This window comes from Cygnus atratus, chromosome 1 (genome assembly GCF_013377495.2).
Source record: "Cygnus atratus isolate AKBS03 ecotype Queensland, Australia chromosome 1, CAtr_DNAZoo_HiC_assembly, whole genome shotgun sequence".
NCBI classification, from domain to species: domain Eukaryota; kingdom Metazoa; phylum Chordata; class Aves; order Anseriformes; family Anatidae; genus Cygnus; species Cygnus atratus.
In genome coordinates, this window is record NC_066362.1 from 151,331,269 (window position 1) to 151,350,600 (window position 19,332).

The 19,332-nt window shown below is 38.1% G+C and overlaps 1 protein-coding gene across 2 annotated transcripts in view; it reads right to left on the minus strand.

The window, feature by feature from the left end:
• Positions 1–19,332, minus strand: part of ITGBL1 (integrin subunit beta like 1) — a 145,903-nt gene that overhangs the window by 3,918 nt on the left and 122,653 nt on the right. For both annotated transcript variants that reach the window (XM_035557120.1, XM_035557119.1), the window contains 2 exons: positions 16,654–16,770; positions 3,113–3,259 (listed from right to left, as the gene is read on the minus strand). In XM_035557120.1, the coding sequence (XP_035413013.1) occupies positions 3,113–3,259; positions 16,654–16,770 (264 nt within the window). The remainder of the gene's footprint in view (positions 1–3,112; positions 3,260–16,653; positions 16,771–19,332) is intronic.

Consider the following 19,332-nt stretch of genomic DNA (forward strand, 5'->3'; position numbering starts at 1 on the left):
ACAATGTAAAATCTGTTAGGGAGAATGAATGTACCAAGTTTTTTCCGTGAACAGGGCATGCTGCTCTGGGAGCCTCCTCAGTTTAATTAAAACGAGCCTAATGAGTTGCGGGGTGTTCCCTGGGATGCCGGCCAGATCCTCTTGGATGAGATTTGGCTCATTACTTAGCCTGCATGTCCTGCACCATTACAGTAGCCATCTGCAGCCCTACATTTACTGCCAGGGAGGCAGCAGTATAGTGGGTGTTGCTGTTTTCCTTGGGAAGAGCTTTTACTACAGGTGGCACAGTCAGTAAGCCAAGATTCTGAAAACAGCCTAGGCATGTGGATGTCCGACTTTGCTTATATTTACACAGTGTAATTTTCTGCAAGTGTGCAGCAGTTACCTGCTGAAAACCATGACTCCTTAGACAATTAAATCCAACACAGAAACTCAAGCTCCCTCAATCCATTATAACACTTGCATACTTTGGCTAGGTTTCCAGCAAAGATGGAAATAACAAACTCTGCACTCTCGTTAGTGCGCAGGTTCTAAATTTTCTGTTATTTGACCAGTAATGGTTAATTATTGCTTAATGCACTGAAACAGGAAGAACCATTTCTTATTTTTGGCCTCTAGACATTGCCAGTCACACTAGCTATGACCAACATTTTAAAGTATGGGCACTCAGTAAGACAAGTTTTCCAGACATATTTAAGCATCAATAGATATACCTAAATCATAATAATAATAATAATAATAATAATAATAATAATAATAATAATAATAATAACAATAATAAATAGAGAGAAAAAAAAGTTTTGAGAAATTTGACTGTCTTTGCCTGTGATCCCCTTCCTGCTCAGAGAAGATGCATGAGGTAGCAGCCTCCTCCTCACAACTGAATCCCTATGGCTATGAAAGTGCTGCCCTCTTTAGCCTACCACAGCTGGGAAGTTGAAGTAGGTTTGGGATCCTACCCAAACAGAGGTAGCCTGGCGCTTCCTCCCTGAGAAAAGTGCCCAGTAACCTTTATTTAGGTGGACTAGATCAATCCTTCCATTCACTGAATGCCTCTCCTGTCCTTCACAGGAAACAGAGGCACCATCAGTAAGGGAAACAGATTGCTCCCCAAGTTTGAAGTGCCTAAGGAAAAAAAAAATCAGTGCCTAACATTAGAGCTTGTCTAAGCACTGCAATTTGCCTCTTGCATGTTCATTGGCTACATACCTCTGGAAATTATCTTCCATAGATATTTCTCTGCTGGAGCAAGCACTTGCTTATGTCCAGATGTTTCCACAATAAAGCTGCTCTAGCATCTTTTTTGGCACAACTATATTGCATTGACTGTCCTGAGGGACACTTTCCATCACACTGGAAGCTTTGCTGTGCTGAGAGGCCAAAGAAACTTAAGAAAAAATCCCACCAGTGTTCATGAATATGGATTTAGGGCCAGGTTTGCAATTCCTGTGATTCAACAGTGCACTAAAACAGTAGAGAACCTGGGCCTGTACAGCCTCCTTTCTTGCAGCCAAGTTTAAAAGCACTGTTTGCATGCAGCTGTGGATAACAGAGCAATTTTCAGACTGCTCTAGCCTACATCAGTGACCAGATCCCAAACCACTCCCCAGGCAGCCTAGCAAACAGGGGGAAAAAAATCCTTGGTGTCTCTGCAAATTCCTACCAGATGTTCTGCTCCCAAAGCCTCAAGTTTATTTTGTAGCCCTGATATATGTGCTCAAAGTTACTTGTTGACAGAGCAAAACCCACAGGCTGGAAAAAATAGCTCTAAGCCATCCTTACAAAAAGATGGCAGATAGATAATACAAATATTTTAAAATTCAAGATCATTTTTCATGTTTACATTTATTTAGAATCCGATATGGTGTATTTTATTGATTTGAAGCATGTTTGTTCACCTTCACGGTTTATACAAAGATTCAAAGGATCAAGGCTATGAGGAGAAAAGTTAGCTTCTGCAGTAGAACGGAGTAACTCCAATTCTCCAGTAATTCAGTATTCTCTTTCATATACGCTTATTTAAAGATAGCCATATCTCCTGAAAGCATTAGAGAAACAGTGCAACTTCCTCATTTTCTATGGCTTTGCACCAGCTGTAGGAAAACCAAATGAAATGGTGCATTGGGGGAAATTCTGACAATAAAACAGATGGAAGAAGGTCAGGCTGAAAAGCCCATATACATTTCCTTTGCATGGAAATAAAAGTTACCAGAAGGGACGACTGGAAATCTGCCTGATGTACAAGGGTCCTAGCTGTTTTTTCCAGCTAGCAGGTAAGATAATCTCTTCCCTATGCAATGGATATATGGGCAGAGGAAATGTCACATCTGTGTCCAGGTGCATTCTATCCTCCAACTAATCCCACCACCTATTTCCTGTCTCTTCTCTTTTAGACATATTATATAAAAAACAGATAGCTTGCACTATGGGGGAGCTAAAAAACCCTCTTTCCAGTAATGCAATTTCCAAGCCTGAAAGACTGCAAGGTAAAAACCTCAGAGAACAATTTCAGTTAATTATGAATATTTTCTAAATTTTATTTCTTCCTCTGGCGTTTTCTTTTATAGCTGGACCGAAGCTGATGCAACCACCTGAATAAAAAGCAGTAAATGAGAGAGTTTGTGGGGCTCTGTCATGGGAGCTGACAATGTCTACCTTTCTTTTGCTGCTGTGCTGTGGGAGGGAGGTTAACGATATCAAATGTTGCTGCTAAACACTCTCCCCCACTTACTGTTGCCTGAGATATTAGATTTGCCATCTTGTCCACTGCAGTGTTATCCTGTCCCTCTGACTGAATGGAGCACCAACATTTAGTTTATAATGTACATCTGCTCGACACAGAGAGTCAGATAAACACATGCAGGAAATTATCTGCTATTAACAAATTGCATAGGAGACCAACACTGTTAAGCGTGCACGGCTGTGGTGGGCATTGACAAAATGGATGTAAGTGCATTACAGAGCCGAATGTAACATCCTTTTAATAATAGGTGCCTTTTAAAGCAAGGGTTACTAAACAACAGCCCACTGCCACACACATTAATCTGCCACAATATGATCATTTTCTTCTGCCAGCGCACTGCCATGGGGTAGCTCAGCTGCAAGTTCTTACCCTTCCCCGAGCATAATACACCATCCTCTGACTCGCAGAGACTTCTGCTCTCCTCTTCTGTCATGTTGCACTTCCTTGAATGCTGGCACAACTTTCCAAACCACCCATTCTGGCAAATGCATCGGCCGCAGGAGCAGATGCCATGGCCTGTAATGACACCAAGGTAGGTTATGAGCAAAACGAGCAGAAAACAGTGACATGCTGAATAGCATAAGTATGGCTCACCACCTCCAGATCTTTTCCCATTTCTTTCCTTCGTGCTGAAAGTCTTCCCTCATCCTGAAAGCTAAGCGTCACTCAGCATTATGGGATACCACAGCCTACTGAAGACAGACACAACCCCTTCCCTCCCATGTCTTTTATTCTGCAGCCCTGTGCTAAAGTCTCACCTGCATATCCCATACTGTCACCTGAAGAAGCAGACCCCAGCTCAGGACTGACTGAAATGCAGAACACAACAGAGCAGGCAAGGATGCTAAAAGGTGCAATCTCCTCCAGCAGCCCATCACTGCTGGTCAACTACTGCAGTGCATGGAGCGGCTGATGTGCAGAGTCTGGACTCAGCATACTCTGCAATGACTATAGATTAACTCATGCAGAAATCTGATGGAGGATGAAGATCATTCCACCAGGCTCTCGTGCAGTTCCTAAAACTGGCTGTACCTAAACCCAGGGACCCGACAAATAGTTGCTCTTACCACCCTAACAAAATCCTGTTTCTCTTCTGCATCTCTTCTACACATACCCCTACCTCAGCTCAGGAGTTTAAAAAGTTTGCCACTTTCACTCCTGATACTATAATGAAATACTGAGGAAGAAGCAGGGAGGAGGAAGAGACCAGAGCATCCTCCAGAGTATCCTTCAAATTGTATGACACCAAGGAAGGCCTCTGAAGAAGTAAGAGACAGCTACTAGGTGGGCACAGACAGACTTAAACTCCCAAATTGAGACAAGAAGCCTGAATGAGAGGGAAGGTGAACAAGCAGAAGAAAAATATGGTAGGAAGGACAGCTATCAAATGATGATTAATAACAAGGGAGGAATGAGGGTGAAATGGAAGTACAAAAAGGAAAGAGGGACCAGAAAACAAAACATAGAAGTGTCCATAAGTGGACAGAAATAGACTGTGAAATCATAGTGGAAGAAGAAGTGGTAATGGCAAGTGAGGGAAAGGCCAAAGGAACCCTAGAACATTGTCCAAATACGGAGCCTAGATGGTGTAATTGATTTTATGGAAAAAAAAAAAAAAAGATTTTTTGAGAGTTATTTGTTTAAAGGAAAAAAAAAAAAAAAAAGGAAAATATGTCAAATAGTAAGCTGAGGTGAAAAAGCTAGAAGAAGGAAAAAGTGCCAGCACATGCAAACAGTACAGAAATGTAAAATGGGAAAAAGAAGTAAGAAATGTCTCCCAGCCAGCATTTCACTTTTCAACACAGATTTGTATTTCTCTGGAAAAATAAAATAAAATAAATCCTTAGCTGTTCAGTTTACTGGGCTTAAAAGAAGCAAATTACATATACCATCGACTTTTGTCCTATCCCACCAGTTATGTAGGGCAATGGGAGTGGAAATGAAGGAACTAAGATAATCTGGGAGCTGGGAAGAAAGGAAAAAGCAAAAAGCAATAGGAGTATCTGGCAAAGCACTGAGCTGTAGGATGCAAACCAGCAATTTTACTTTTCTGATTTGTGTTCTTCCAGTGAGGCAACACTGCAACTTGACTTTGTAAACCAGGAGGCAGTACTGACAGCAGCCCAAAGGAGAGACAAATCTTGTAGCTGCAGCAAGTGGAATTCCTTAAGACTTTACTGATAGCCAAATACATCACTAATTTAAACTAGAAAAATACTGAAAGCTCCAAAATCTTGGAGATGTTCATATTTACAGCCATGTAAATGTTCATTTTTATAGCCCAGATTATGTATTGATTGCTCCTTATTTCTTAGGTCTGCTTACCTCCACAAATTTAAATGCTTGGTAACAATGACATATAGTTTTATTATGAGAGTATTCTAGCCCACTTTTGCAACTGACATTCAGGAATTAAAAATTTACATATATGCATTTAACATATATCAAATATTATACATTGATAACTATTAATAATAGACACTTGATGCTACTTTAGCTTCTGTGTTGGATTGGGAAGCAACAGCTATACCACAAACCAAAACACAAGAGGAAGAAAACAAGCAGACATACTTTCCCATATGTTGCTTCCAGGTAGATGGCATACAATGGTCTACAAAAACTTACTATGGGATAAGCTACTGTCAGAGCATTTTATCTGCCTTGTTAATTCTTTTCTTAGCAACATACAGATTAGATTTAAGAATACATCAGCTACTGAAAAGCAAAATGCTCTACTTGATTTAGATGTTGGAAAATTATTTATGGAGATAGAAATACTTGTACTCATTTTAGCAAAGAATAGTAAGAAATCCATGCTGATTTAACCGAGGAAATAATTTTGCATCATTCTTCTTGTACAGTCATTATGATTTAAAGCATGCACAGAATGATCATGTCTGTAAAGCTTTCATGCAAGTCAAATAAAAAGGTAACAAATAATCCATTAATTTGCAGAAAATAAAGCATAAAGCTTAGAACTTCCCACATGACATTTTTACATACATTTTTTTTTTTCTTTGACCATTCCTCCCCTCCTCCCCTCCCTTCTATTCTAGAGCCATCTGGAACTGGCTGTGCACAACATGGGGCAGCTCCTCATCTCACAGAGACCACCTCTGCAATCACTCCCCCCCTTCCCCCAAAAAAAACTTTGCCACTTACACCCAGCACAGCCATATAAATCCCCAAAGCATAAAGAACTCTTTTGTCTTGAGGAGTCTAATTTACCCAAATAATATTTACTATATGATGAGGTGAGATGAGATGTGAGACATGAAACAATGCTGGAATTATCGGTACAGGAGTCATCAAAGACTTATCTACATCTCTCTCAATTAGATTTTCTCCCTACAATACATTCAGATGTCTCCTCCTACTTATTTGCAAATCTTTCAAGACATTGTGTTTCCATTTCTGGTGGAAGAAGAAACCAAAGGGCAATAGTTTTCACTGTTATGACACTCCCCCTGCTGCAAGCTTCCCCCCTGCACTGCTAGGTCCATTGCTGCCCATGTCCAAAGGCACCAAGGCCAGCTTTAGTTTGTCCTGGCTGCATGACCTACATCCTCACACCAAAATTTGTTGTGAGACCTAATGGACAGAGACTATGGGTGCCGGTGGATATCAGAGTGGTACATTTGCAGCCACGAGACCCAGGCTGAGCCATCAGTGCTACAGTGGAGTAGAGGTTGGTAGCAGCTCCCCAGGAATGTGGGGTCTCTGTGGAAGCCGTGGCAGCTGGCTTGTCCCCTCTTGGCTGATGCCAGCTTGGGCAGATGCAACTCTGTGGGGGCCCAATCCACCTTGGTGGTGAGCATGCAAGCGCTTAGCCCAATGCTTGTTAATTCCTCGTTGTCTTCCACGTATGCTAGCCTGTGAATAACTGCTTTATTTGGTTCAGTTGTGTATATCCTACTTGGAGACAGTCTTTGCATTTGTCTGAAGATGGCTGAACAAACCAACCAAAAAGAAGGGCCAAAACATCATAACCACTGCTTTCAGTGGAATGCAATATTCAAATTATTTTGAAAGTGTCCCGGTTTCATTCCAATGAATCTCAGACTCTCAAAATTATGAACAACAGCAACAAAAAGCATGTAAGGTCCTTTTAGATCTGAAGATAATTCCCTTCATGGAGGAGTTTAAAATTCAAGAATACAGCAATCACAGAAAAAGCGAAGGGGAAAAGGAAAATCTCTAATTGAATATGTAAAGTTCAGCCCAATTGAACTGGCTAACGTGATGAAATACTGATTTAACTGTTCAGATCAAACAGATTTACTGGAAAGTGTTGGCCTATCATCAATTCAGACTTAACATAAAACACTTAAAATCACAAACAAGTTGCATACTGCAATGGCTCTGAGACGATAAATCTTCATTCATAAAAATCAGTGTTAATTAACATTTAAATATGTAATAAGAATGTTTTAAACATTAATCTTCAGTAGAAAAATAAGACTGATAGTGGAGCAAAGGAGAGAAAAAGATCATATTAAAGAAGCTGTCACTTTGTTTAGAATTATCAATCAATCCAATAACCACAAGATTTAAATGTGAAAGATGAATGCAGTGACAAAAAAAGCTTAGACAGATTACTAGCAGAGGTAATTGGTAACCCCGATTGACCCAAATCAACTTAGACACTAGAATGAGTTATTTCTTACCATGCTTAGAAAGAAAACTGTGTGGCTGTGGGGAACTTCAATTCCAGAGAACACATGCAGCCAACTCCAAATGTTGTCAGACTCTACTAACTCTACTAGTTAGGAATGAGAAGTCTGTACAGCCAAAGAAAGAATGATGAAATAGATATCAATGAATATAAATAAAAAAATTGGTTCTGAATAAAACTGACATAATAAAAAACAAAGAGATGCCAGAAAAATTAATAACCAGATGAATAACAGGTCTAAAAAGTGTTTTAGGAATATGAAAAATCTCAGCATAGTGCAAAATCCCCAACTTAGAATGAAACAGTAAATGAAACAAATATTTCTCTATATGTTTAAATATAAACAGGATTTATTTTTTATTACCCAAGAATAGTAAAGTATTTTCCATTATATTATTAACATAAAAGAATATTAAAAATCATCTGTTGGGAGAAGTATTTCTAACCTGCCTGCATATACTAAACGAGTTGATTAAAAAAAAAAGTACTTGATCACTTTTATTTTTATTGAATCTTGGAATGCCAGGAGAATGCCAGGAGATTGGAACAGCTGTGACAACTACAGGCAGAGAAACCTAACAAAAATCTGAAACAAAATACTGATTGTCTATTATATTTTCATAATAGTTTGCTTAGTGTTGTCCAAGTCTAGTAAAGGTGGACTGTAGCTCCAGCTTGAGGAATGCAATAGACAGGTAACTCAAGAGAAACTTCCAGTGGAACACTACGGTAAAAATATCTAATGCAATCCCCACATGCATGTAAGAGGAGAGAACTGAGTAGGAACAGGAGTAGAAACATTTAGAGCACTGACACGATGGAAACTCACTGTGATAATCCATATTTCAAGAGATTTTGAAAAACTTGGAAAAGACCCAAAAAAGTTCCAAAGAAAGAATTCAAAGGGCAGAGAAAATGGCTTGTTGAAAGATCTTCAAAGATCTGTATCTGTAGCTTAGTGGGAGAAAAAAAAAAAAAAAAAAACTAAGAAATGTTACAGCAGGATCTCAACTGCCTTCTTGGAATTCTTGAACTACCACAGAAAAACAAAGCAAGAACCAGAGAGAAAAGCTAGTACTGACAAATTCATCTCAGAAATAAAACAGCATTTATACAAGGATGACCATTACTGGAACTAACTTACTAGCGACGTTGGCATAGGCTGCCCATCTCTTAGTCTTCAGAACATGGCTGTATGCCCTTCTCAGAGACAGGCTTTAGCTGCACAAAGTACACAGACTTCAATATAGGCGAAACCTGCGTATAGCGTAATGGCTGTTTGTAGTCTAATGGCTATTCATATTCTAATATATGAAGTTCAACACACAAGCCCCTTTTGGCCTTTATGAATTAGTATCTGTTAGTCAACTTAAATACTGGTGCATTAGCAATTTCTTTATTGCTCATTTTAACAGAAATATTCAATTAGAAACCTTATTCCAATCCTAAACCATGTTTTATGCTGTCTTAAAAGCTGAACAAACTAAATTCTCTGTGCATCTATGCAAAGTTTCACCTACACCTACACAAATGTCTGTATGACCAGGACAGAAATCTGCAGTACATTTAAAAGAAAAAATGTGAAATACTGAGCTAAGTAAAACCAACTGAGTTTAATACAGAATACACCATGCACATTAATACATGTTCTGGTTGCCTTTTGAATATATTTGTTGTCTCTGGATGTGCCTCAGAGCTAGGATAATGCAGTTAAAAGCAAGGACATAGGCTTTGAATCACTGACTCTCTACTTAGTGTTATCGTATGGTCATTTTTACTTTTTTTTTTTTCAGCATCAGTTTTACCCTCTAATCATGTGTTTGAACTTTTTTTCCTCAAGAGAATCAACTGCATTCATTTTCAGTAATAAACATCAGAAACATCTCTACTAAATAGCATAAAAATTCTGAATTTTGTGACAATGACTGACTTCAGATTTCTCAATCAAGAGAACTTAGTCCCTTCTCTGAAGAGTTTACAATAGAAAAGATGGGGAAGAAAAAAAAATGTTATTTGAACGCAACAGGAACCACAGAGAAATTATGAGTTCAGTTCAGATGCCCAGCACCATTTGACATAGCCTAAAATATCAAGGATTTCCTCATGGCAACTATACAGGTCTCCCTGTGTCCTTGTAGAGCCACACTGGGGTCAGGTAGGATAGCTCTGGGCATTGGAAATCATACACAGTACCTATGTTTGGACAACTGAAGGCTTTCAACAACCCCATATAGTCTGTGAAATTCATGGTAGAGTCAGGAGTTGAATTCTTATTTCTGAACTTTCAGACCAGCCAGTTTCAAAAGCTGTCTGTGGTTGGAAGATAGGCTGGTATCATTTTTTCTTTCCTATTTGGTGTTCCTAAGCGTTTTAGCTATATTATGTCCTATATACTTCTGTTACTGTGAAGCAGTTACTTCTGTTACTTCTGTTACTGTGAAGCAAGAAATGAGGAAATTGTCTGACAGCAACTGCACCATAATATTAAAAATTAGCTTTGCTTAATGAAGCATATCATTAATCATAGCTTTCTCATATTAATGGTTATGGTCTTACTGGTCTCATAAGAACTTGCCATCTGAAAATGTCATGTTTCTGCCTCACTGCACAGATGAGAGAATAAATGTCATTCATGATTTCTGCAGTATGGACCTAGAAACCTTCATTAATTAACCATTTTTGGAGTATATCTTCACCATATAATAATGCATAGTTATATTCCAAAAAAGGAAGTCAGCATGTCCTCTGAATCAAATTACTTAGCCTGGCTGGATAGTGAAAAACTTATATTCAAAGGAGAATGGCAATTAGGGGCAATACTAGCCTTTTGAGAGGCAGTTCCTGCATTGCAAGTCCTGGTAATGATTATGTGATCCTAGAATCCTTCACTAATTTTAAGAACATGATGTGTAAGTTTCTGTGTCTGTTGCAAAAGTATAAAACAGAAAGCTGGCAATTGTGGCTTTGTAAATTGTAGGTGTTCCCTTGTTCTCTGCTAATACATACACTACTATTTGAAATTTTAAGACTGGTGTAAATGAAGTATGAATGGAAATGTTTAGGTAACCACCAGAAAAAACACCAGAATGAGGTTAAAAGCATGACCCCCACTGACAGCCAACAGCACGTTCATAGCAGAAAAACTGACAAATGCATTATTTTGTCAAGACCACAAGGCCTTTACTTTAGTAAGAGCATGTCATGATGACTCGATGTGAACAGAAGACTGTGCTCAACAACAAAGGACGTCAAAGCAGCACATAGTATGTCATTCCTTTCCTTTTGAGCCCAACAGGAACAATATTGTCCTAAGAATGTCAAGACAACAAGCACCAGACCTGCATAAATCTTAGGGAGGTAAAAGAAAGCAAAATCCTCAGTCAAGAGAATGGGTTCTAAAGGATATAAAAGACATGTCTAAAGACCAGCAGCTTGTTGACAGTCAAGAAGAAAAGATCTAGTAAGGACTTGATGGCAGGTGGCTCTTATTCATCTTCTGTATCACACACAAGTGGTCCTGGCCAAACATTTAAATCCAGATATTTCGGTGCCTGCAAGTATGTGAGCATGTGAGTGTGAGTGAATTAAAACAATGAGAGAATGTGTCTGCGTGGTGAAAATGAATTTACTTGGGGATTTTTAAAATATATATATGTATAAATTCTCCTCCAATAAAGCCTTATGTAGAGTTTTGCTTCACTGATTTCCTAATCTTAGAGGAGAAAGAGATGTGAAAGCAGACCTGAGTGAAGTGATATTTATTACCTCAGCATTTTCTCCAAAGCACAGAGCAGCTCCTCCACTTTTACAAGGCTCCAAACTACAACCAGAATCCTTAACTTATGAGCCTAAATACATTGGTAAAAACAAACAAACAAAGAAGATAGCTGCATTTACTCTTTGATGTGACAGGATGTGACATGCCAGTTATTCCATTACCCAACTGCATTCTCTACAATGTTACCATTATATTTTGATGTGCAGTGGACAAAACAAATAGTTAAGAAATCATCAAAGTCAATTTGCTTACTTGAAAACATACATATTAGACTTCCCAAGGTATTCTATTGCCACCAGTCAAATATTTGACTTACCAGGGTGATGAGAGGTTTAGTTGTTTCTTAGTATGAATGACAGTACAAACTTCCACGACTGAATATGAAAAGGTCTCATCAAAGCTGATTACGTAATTGGTGGCCCAGTATATAAGACACAGACTGAACTAGTGACACAGAACAGTATGGCAGCATCCCTAGAGCTATGTAGACACAGACACAGACACAGATTTCTAGGTTGGAAGAGACCTCAAGATCATCGAGTCCAACCTCCGACCTAACACTAAGTACTCCACTAAACCATATCGCTAAGCTCTACATCTAAACATCTTTTAAAGACCTCCAGGGATGGTGACTCCACCACCTCCCTGGGCAGCCCATTCCAATGCTTAATAACCCTTTCGGTAAAGAAGTACTTCCTAACATCCAACCTAAAACTGCCCTGTCGCAACTTTCGCCCATTCCCTCTCGTCCTGTCACCAGACACGTGGGAGAACAGACCAACCCCCACCTCGCTACAGCCTCCTTTAAGGTAACTGTAGAGAGCGATAAGGTCGCCCCTGAGCCTCCTCTTCTCCAGGCTGAACAAGCCCAGCTCCCTCAGCCGCTCCTCGTAAGACTTGTTCTCCATGTAAAGGTCCTGCTATGAGTTATAAGCTTCAATCTTTGCTAAACACCTCAGTAAAGCTTGTGTGGAGCTTCAACCAATTTTTTTTTCTTGTTTTCATCATAGGATTATTAAGCAGCATAATCCTGCACCTACTGGTAGCATGTGGAGGACCCAGAAGGGCTTCTGTTTGATTCCTTCAATAGATGATGCTTTGTTATGACAAGAACTCACAGCAAGGCCAATAACAATCCAAAGAGCAAATCAAAATGAATGGAGTTACGAGCTTTATCAGATCAATTTCAAATTGATCTTTACTGTTGTCCTGAATTCTTACTGCCTGCCTGCCCTCAGTCCTGAAAGTGAGCAGAACATGCAGAGGAACTGTCAGCTCAATGAGGTGGAGCAGCCAGCAGTGATATCACTGAAAAACATTACTGGACACAGTAGGGGAACAAATGAGTCTTGAAAGCTCAGGACACATCTGCAGCTGGTATCACAGCCATAACCTCAGAGGAGTGAGCAAAGTATCTCTCGCCAGGACACAGGATATGCAAAGATTAAGCCTTGTGTATATCAGTGACACAGCTGTACCGCGAAAGAACTCGTGCTGGCATACCTGTGATTCTCCAGTTATGTATGTGCTGCTGTTGGCACCAAAAGCATTTAATTTGCACATGAAAGTATCAGAAACTGCCCAAAGTCAAAGAAAATATGATGTAAAATATTTCTGAGGATCAGCAGTGCAATACATAAGGGCAAATCTTACATCATTGAAAGAAACTGAACTCCAGGGAACAGGTCCTTAGATAGGTAGAACATACCAATCTCAAAAAAGCTGCATGAGACACCTGCTCCAGACATAGAATATTAAGTCTCTGCAGAGGCTTGGGCAAAGGAAGGGGAATATGTATGTTTTATCAGAGTGCTGTGGAATCTGTGCTGAGTCCTCGTGAAACTTCTGTCTTTGTGGAGAAGCAATGTCTCTATTCCTGGTACTGCAGTGATGGGCAGCTGAATTTTTAAGTGAATGACTCACTACAGTCATGCAGAAACATGGTAATAAGGTCTCACTCAGTTGTACCCTAATTTATCATATCCTTCGCCTCATGTCTTTCTACCATGGACAGCTGGACTGGAAAGCAAGCTATTAATCAATCTCTGCTGGTCAGAGGAGGCCAGTAACAATTCTTATCCAAATGATTTAGGTTGTCATTCACATTTCTCGTTTCAGCATGCATTTTATTTTGAAACACTGGTCCTCTTTCTGTGTACTTACAGGCACTCAATGCTCACTGTCAGACTCTGCACAATCAGAGTCCAGCTTCTAATTCCCTGCAGCCAGAGTTACTACCAAGGCCTTATGGCCTGACAGTAATTGCCTAGGTAGTGACAGTGGTAGAAAAATAATAATGTAAAGAGGAGACGGAAAGAGGAAGGAATAAGCAGTTCAGCAAGAGATTTAAGAGGTTCAGGCTGAGATGGAAGATTGGCAAATACAAAAGGAAGAGAGAGAGATGTGTGTGCCATTAACACAAAATTAGTGGGAGTTCTTTAAATAGATAGATTGCAAAATGGGAAAGAACACAAGGCTAAAGTTGGTAGAATCTCCTAAAAGTGAGGAGATGAGAAATACCGTATATCTAAAGAAGCATTCGAAATGTTTTCGGAAGTGATAGTCAAGCAAAATATCTGATAATTCCTAAAGGGCAGGGCTGAAGCTCTTGGTCACATCAGACACTGTGAGGAGCTGAAGAGGATAACAATGAAAGACATTCCTACATCTCATCAGAAACTGAGGGAAGAGAAATTTCAGTGAAAAGACAGAATGGAAGCTGAAATTACAGAAAATGAATAAGGAGTAAAAAGCTCATCTTATGAATCTGAAGGGGAGGGATTTCAATTCTTAAACGGTGAGTTGAAGAGAAATCTGCAATCAATGGGGACTCTCTGAAGATAATGTATATGCAGACATTCCTGTACTTACACCTAAATAGGTGCTCCCTCAAGTGCTAGAAATTTAAGGAGGTGGAAAGGCAACAGATTATTGGGGTAGAGGGGTGGCTTCTTGGGCAGGTGGATCAGAAGCACAGATGGACACAGGATGATGAAAGAAAATAAGGGCTCTGGATCTGCCAGTAGTTAAAAAAAAGGGGAAAGGAAGAAAAGAGAAAAAAAAAAAAAAGAGGAGGGAAAGTAAATGAAGAACACACACTACTGAGCTCCAGCAACCAGGAGAATGAAAATTGCTATATGGAAGGGAACTGTGTGATTAGTAAGACATCTATGTTTGTTAATTTGAATCTTGGCACACTTCACATGGAAAAGCCAGACAAGCACAAAGAAATACTTGCGTGGCCTGAGAACAGAAACAGAGAAAGAGGGGAAAACATTCTCTGCCGAAAAAAAAATGAGAGCAGATATAATCATACATAATTATGATATAGGAACATGATTCAAGGAGTAAATTACAATCAAATGTAGAATAATCTAAAAACAAATTGATATTTTAAAATACAATAGAAAGAGCAGGAATTAAAATGTCAGGAATATGAAAAAAATAATCTGCCAGTTATTTACCACTGCAATCCCAACAGATCTACCACAAAAATCCAACAATTTTTAGAGGGCAGCATTAGCAGCGGCGTGGCTTCTAATTGGGAAGACTAAAACTCTAGAGACCAGCTGCACCTCATTTTGTTCAGTCAGCTACAGGTAAGAAAAAATTCTCTGGTCTCTCTTGAGGCATTTCAGAGGTCACCTCCAATCTTGGTGGATTTAATCATCACCTTGTGTTGTGCTTACTTCTCTCCCTTTACTTACAAAAGAGCACGGGACAATAGGATTCCTGATATGGTGCTTATTCTATGTTTTTTGGGGGGGAAAGAATAAGGAGTAAACTCAGCTCCCTAGAAAAGCAAAATCACAGGCTTGGCCTTATGAAGTCCTGTCAACGCAGGCTGTGCACTGCAATTTCAAGCAGGACACAGTCACTTGAGTTGTGTTTTCCCATATAATTCCTTTTCAACTGCAGATTATCATTACTAATTAAACTATCAGCTTGAATAAAAGTGGAGGAGTTGAGCTTAAGACTACATTTGATTTGTAATTTCATGAGCTAGTTTTCCTTTCTATTCATTGTTTCAAAATTAGGAAAATAAATTTTAAGTGTATTATTTTGTAAATGAATTAATTATTTTCTGTCATTGCCACCAGACAACGCTGTTTAGACTAAAGTAGAGACTTTATTCAGGTAATAGTGTGAATTAGAGTGTCTCCTACACAGTAAAAAATGGACAGTAGCTCAAGTGTTGAGCTGATTATCATTTCAATGTGAGGTCCTGTAGCCAACAATACAAGTTAAAATGTGCCCTTGCTAATAAGGAACAATGGAATTTTTGTCTCTAATTTCCAAAATGCGCTATTTAATTAGAAGTATTAACACAGAAGCATTGTTATTGAATAATGTAAATTATGAATGACATAAATGGAACGGATATTTTTAATCATGGAAGATGACGAATTTTTGGTTTCCAGCTACTTAACTTATAACCAATATGACCCAGCTTTTCAGTGCTTTTATCTGCTTTTATGTCCTTTGAACAAAATTAAATTTCGAATTGTTCTTTTTCTACACATTCATATTATTGAATTACATTGAATGTTATAAACTATTATTACTGCTGGTTAGAGACTTTAACAAGAATTTTTCCATTCTGCTTGGCAGAGCCCTTGAAGAAATATTCCCTGTAGTCAGAATTTATATGTACACAAGGATTATGAAGCAATATGATTTTTTCTTACATAGAAATAAGAAATATAATTAAATGTGTCAAGATTCATACTGACTACTTTGTTAATATTATGAATATTTCAAAAAGAAAGCCAATAAAATATAGAAAGATAGAAGTTAGGACAAATACAACTCATTTGTTTTTAAATACTATATGGTAGGTATGTGTTTACATATCTAAAAATAACTTGAAATATTGCTTAATACCGACATTCATTACTGAAAAATCAACAAGTGAGGTTTTTACTGTTAACACTAAAAAAAACCATCTGCATATACATGTACAGTGGCAATGTATCTCAAGCATTTAAATTCTTCTGTAATACATTCTCCTTTTAAAGAAAATAGAAATATCACTGTTACTGAATATGAAATATTCAAATGTATTGCTGGTCATTATTAAGTTAAATACAACATTCTCAATAAATCAACTATACTAAGTGCAAAAGAAAAATTACCTAATTTTTCAAGTTTCCATTTGAGCATCTTTATTCGTCTTTAAAGAACACTGATGGAAGCTGACTTGTACTACAGCACTTACATATATGTTATTAGTTGTATCTAGTCTACTTCACTCTTAGCACTTCTGAAGCTTTTAAATAAATATTCACTAATATTCAATATACACAAGGCTTGTTTCTTACAAAAATCTATAATCCATTATAACTGGTCAATGATGTCAATAACTTATAGTGCCATTATGTTATGAAATCAAGGGAAAAATAAAATTATAAACTGCCAAGATTTATATTAATTATATTATATTGAGTGAATGCATACCCCCACAGACTTCACCATCTGCACTTTCACACTGCCGATCATCACATTCGCAGTTTTTACCATGAACTCTGTTGTCTCCTGGAGGGAAACAAGTGCATTGGCCACATTCACATTTCCCTGTAATAACAAACAAATGTTTATGAGTCACAACTGCAATGAAACAACTGAAATAAGACAACAAACTTATTCTATAGTCTACCTCCCAAAGACAAACTACAAGTCACTCTGTATTAATTAAAGTATCCACATAAGCCCTAAAACAAAACAAACAAACAAACAAAGCCAAACCACTATCCCTCCTCCATGGCAACCAGAAGCAAAGTATATCACTGTCACATCCCGATGGAAACAGCAACAATAAGCAGTCATTGACATTGTATCTGTTTCATATCTTAACTTTGCATAACAGAGCTATGCCACATGTTTAACTGCATAATTAACCTCTGTAATTGATCTAAAATATTTAGCACAAACCTCAGAAACTCCTAATGTATTTGATTAGAATTAAATCACTTATGCACAGGACACAGATGCAGTCTACTTTATTCATGTAGAATCATAACTCTTTAAATACTCTCTCAGGCATTTGGAAAAGAAAAAAAAAAAAAAAGAAAAAAAAACACTATGATTTTTCTTTTCCAGACCTGATGAAATAGAAGTAGAAAGCACAACCTCTGTCATAGTTCCCCCTTCCATCAACCTGTTCACAGGAGAAATCCACAGAGCTTAAAGGGGGAACAGATTCAGCAAGACCCACAGATTTTTTTCTCCGAAGCTCTCAGAGCAGTCAGAGTTAAATGGTTAGATATAAAAATAAATATATAAATAAAATTAAGGACAGTCTTAAATTACACAAATACAAGGAAGACTCAAGTCAAGGTAATATTGTTTTTTTTCTTTCCTAACTTCTAAGTTTGACTGCATATTTGTAAATTCTTTTAACGTGATGCTACTGTAAGAATGCACAAAATATGACACAAGCCAGGGACCAAAATAGCAAATTTGATAGGCTTGAGAAGAGATAACACATGCAAAAAAAGGACCACCAGAGATGTGCATTGGGTACTTTTCTCTGGAAAGGCTTTTTCTCTGGAACTAATCATAGCATCAATGTGACTCAGCTCAGGTCTGGGACACCATTGACTGCAGAACCCAAAGATACAGTAGGAGCAAGTATTGCTCCCAAGCAAAAAGCCCTCTAAGCACAGCCTTTCATTATGCACCCAAATAGTTCGACATGTGTATTATTTTTTTTTTTTAGGATTTGCTGTAATATTTTGCACAATGAGAAAGGACTGTTAAGTGGAACCGTAATGGGGCTTTTCTAACTGTAGGCTTTGTGACAATAAAACCTTTTAGGTCAACATACCACCAGATCATTGTTACTCCATATTTTGTCAGCTTGTAAATTAACTTTGTTACAATTCTTTTTCAACAAAATCAGTCTAATTAAACTGGAGTTGGATGGATCATATCAATTCTGGACAAAATTTCAAGTTTATTTTATAGCTGCCTTGCTCTTCATCTTTCCAAGCATTAATGTTCATTGCATTTTCAAGCTGAAATTGTATGTGCCAGGATCCAGTCTAGAAAGATGCTTTATGATTATCTAAAGTGCTGTAATCTTAAAAAAAAAAAAAAAGACATGCTGATTGAATTAATAGCAAATGCTTCATGATACCTTTATAATAAACATTACTCTAAAACGACGTTGCATTGGCAATTGTTTGAAGATACTAGTTCCAGAAAGAAACATTATAGGAAGTTCATAAGTTCACCTACCATATCATGAAATACACTGGTATTTGGTAATCATGTCAACATTTAAAATAGAATTGTATAAAGAACGATTGATATTATTTGCATGCATTCCCTAAGCTATAATTATTTGCTAAGGAAAGCTACATTAGTAACTGGTACAAAATGGCTCCTTAATACTTAAACATGTACAGAGACTTTTAATGTGTCCAACTTGTCGCTGTTTGGGGATCTCAGTCTCTTTCTATCCATCCATCTTAGACATCTTGGCTTCTACAAAAATGTTACATCACCAAGTGTCCCAAAGCATAGTCAGCCGCCCCTAGGCAGATAGGTACCTGGTGAACAGGACCCATCTGTTGTGAAGACTATAAAAATAAACAAAAGAACCGTCTTGAGCAGTGGCAACCTGGCCAGCTAATGGTACAAGGAGGATGCCTGAAGGACAATAAAATCAGTTTAAGCAAGTTGTTTTGAAGAGAAGAGTCAGCAGAGATGGAAAATCCTCCAGAGGGATGAGCAAAGGAAGGTTCTATAATGAGGTTCCTGCATGTTCTGTAATTAAGCATTACCTTTTGTAATATGTAATTTAATAAGTGAGAATGACTTGAGAGACCAGTGTTTGGGCACTTGCACTGGAATGGGATCAGGTTCCTCTCAGTCCCTGCTGCAATTAATATTTATTTGTTTTTGTTCATGTGCAACAGTTTCACTGGGGAAAACCTGAGGAATATCCCATCTCCAGGCAGATAGGGCACATTTTTGTCATGTATGAGATACAAGCTCAGTTTGCTTTTTCAAAATTGAAAGGGATTTACTTCCTCACTTATCTCGTCTTAGCTAATGAATAAAACACCAACATTCAAACAGGCCAAGTTCCTTGTTGGTACTTGTGCCTCATATTTTCCTTTGGCTAGCTTC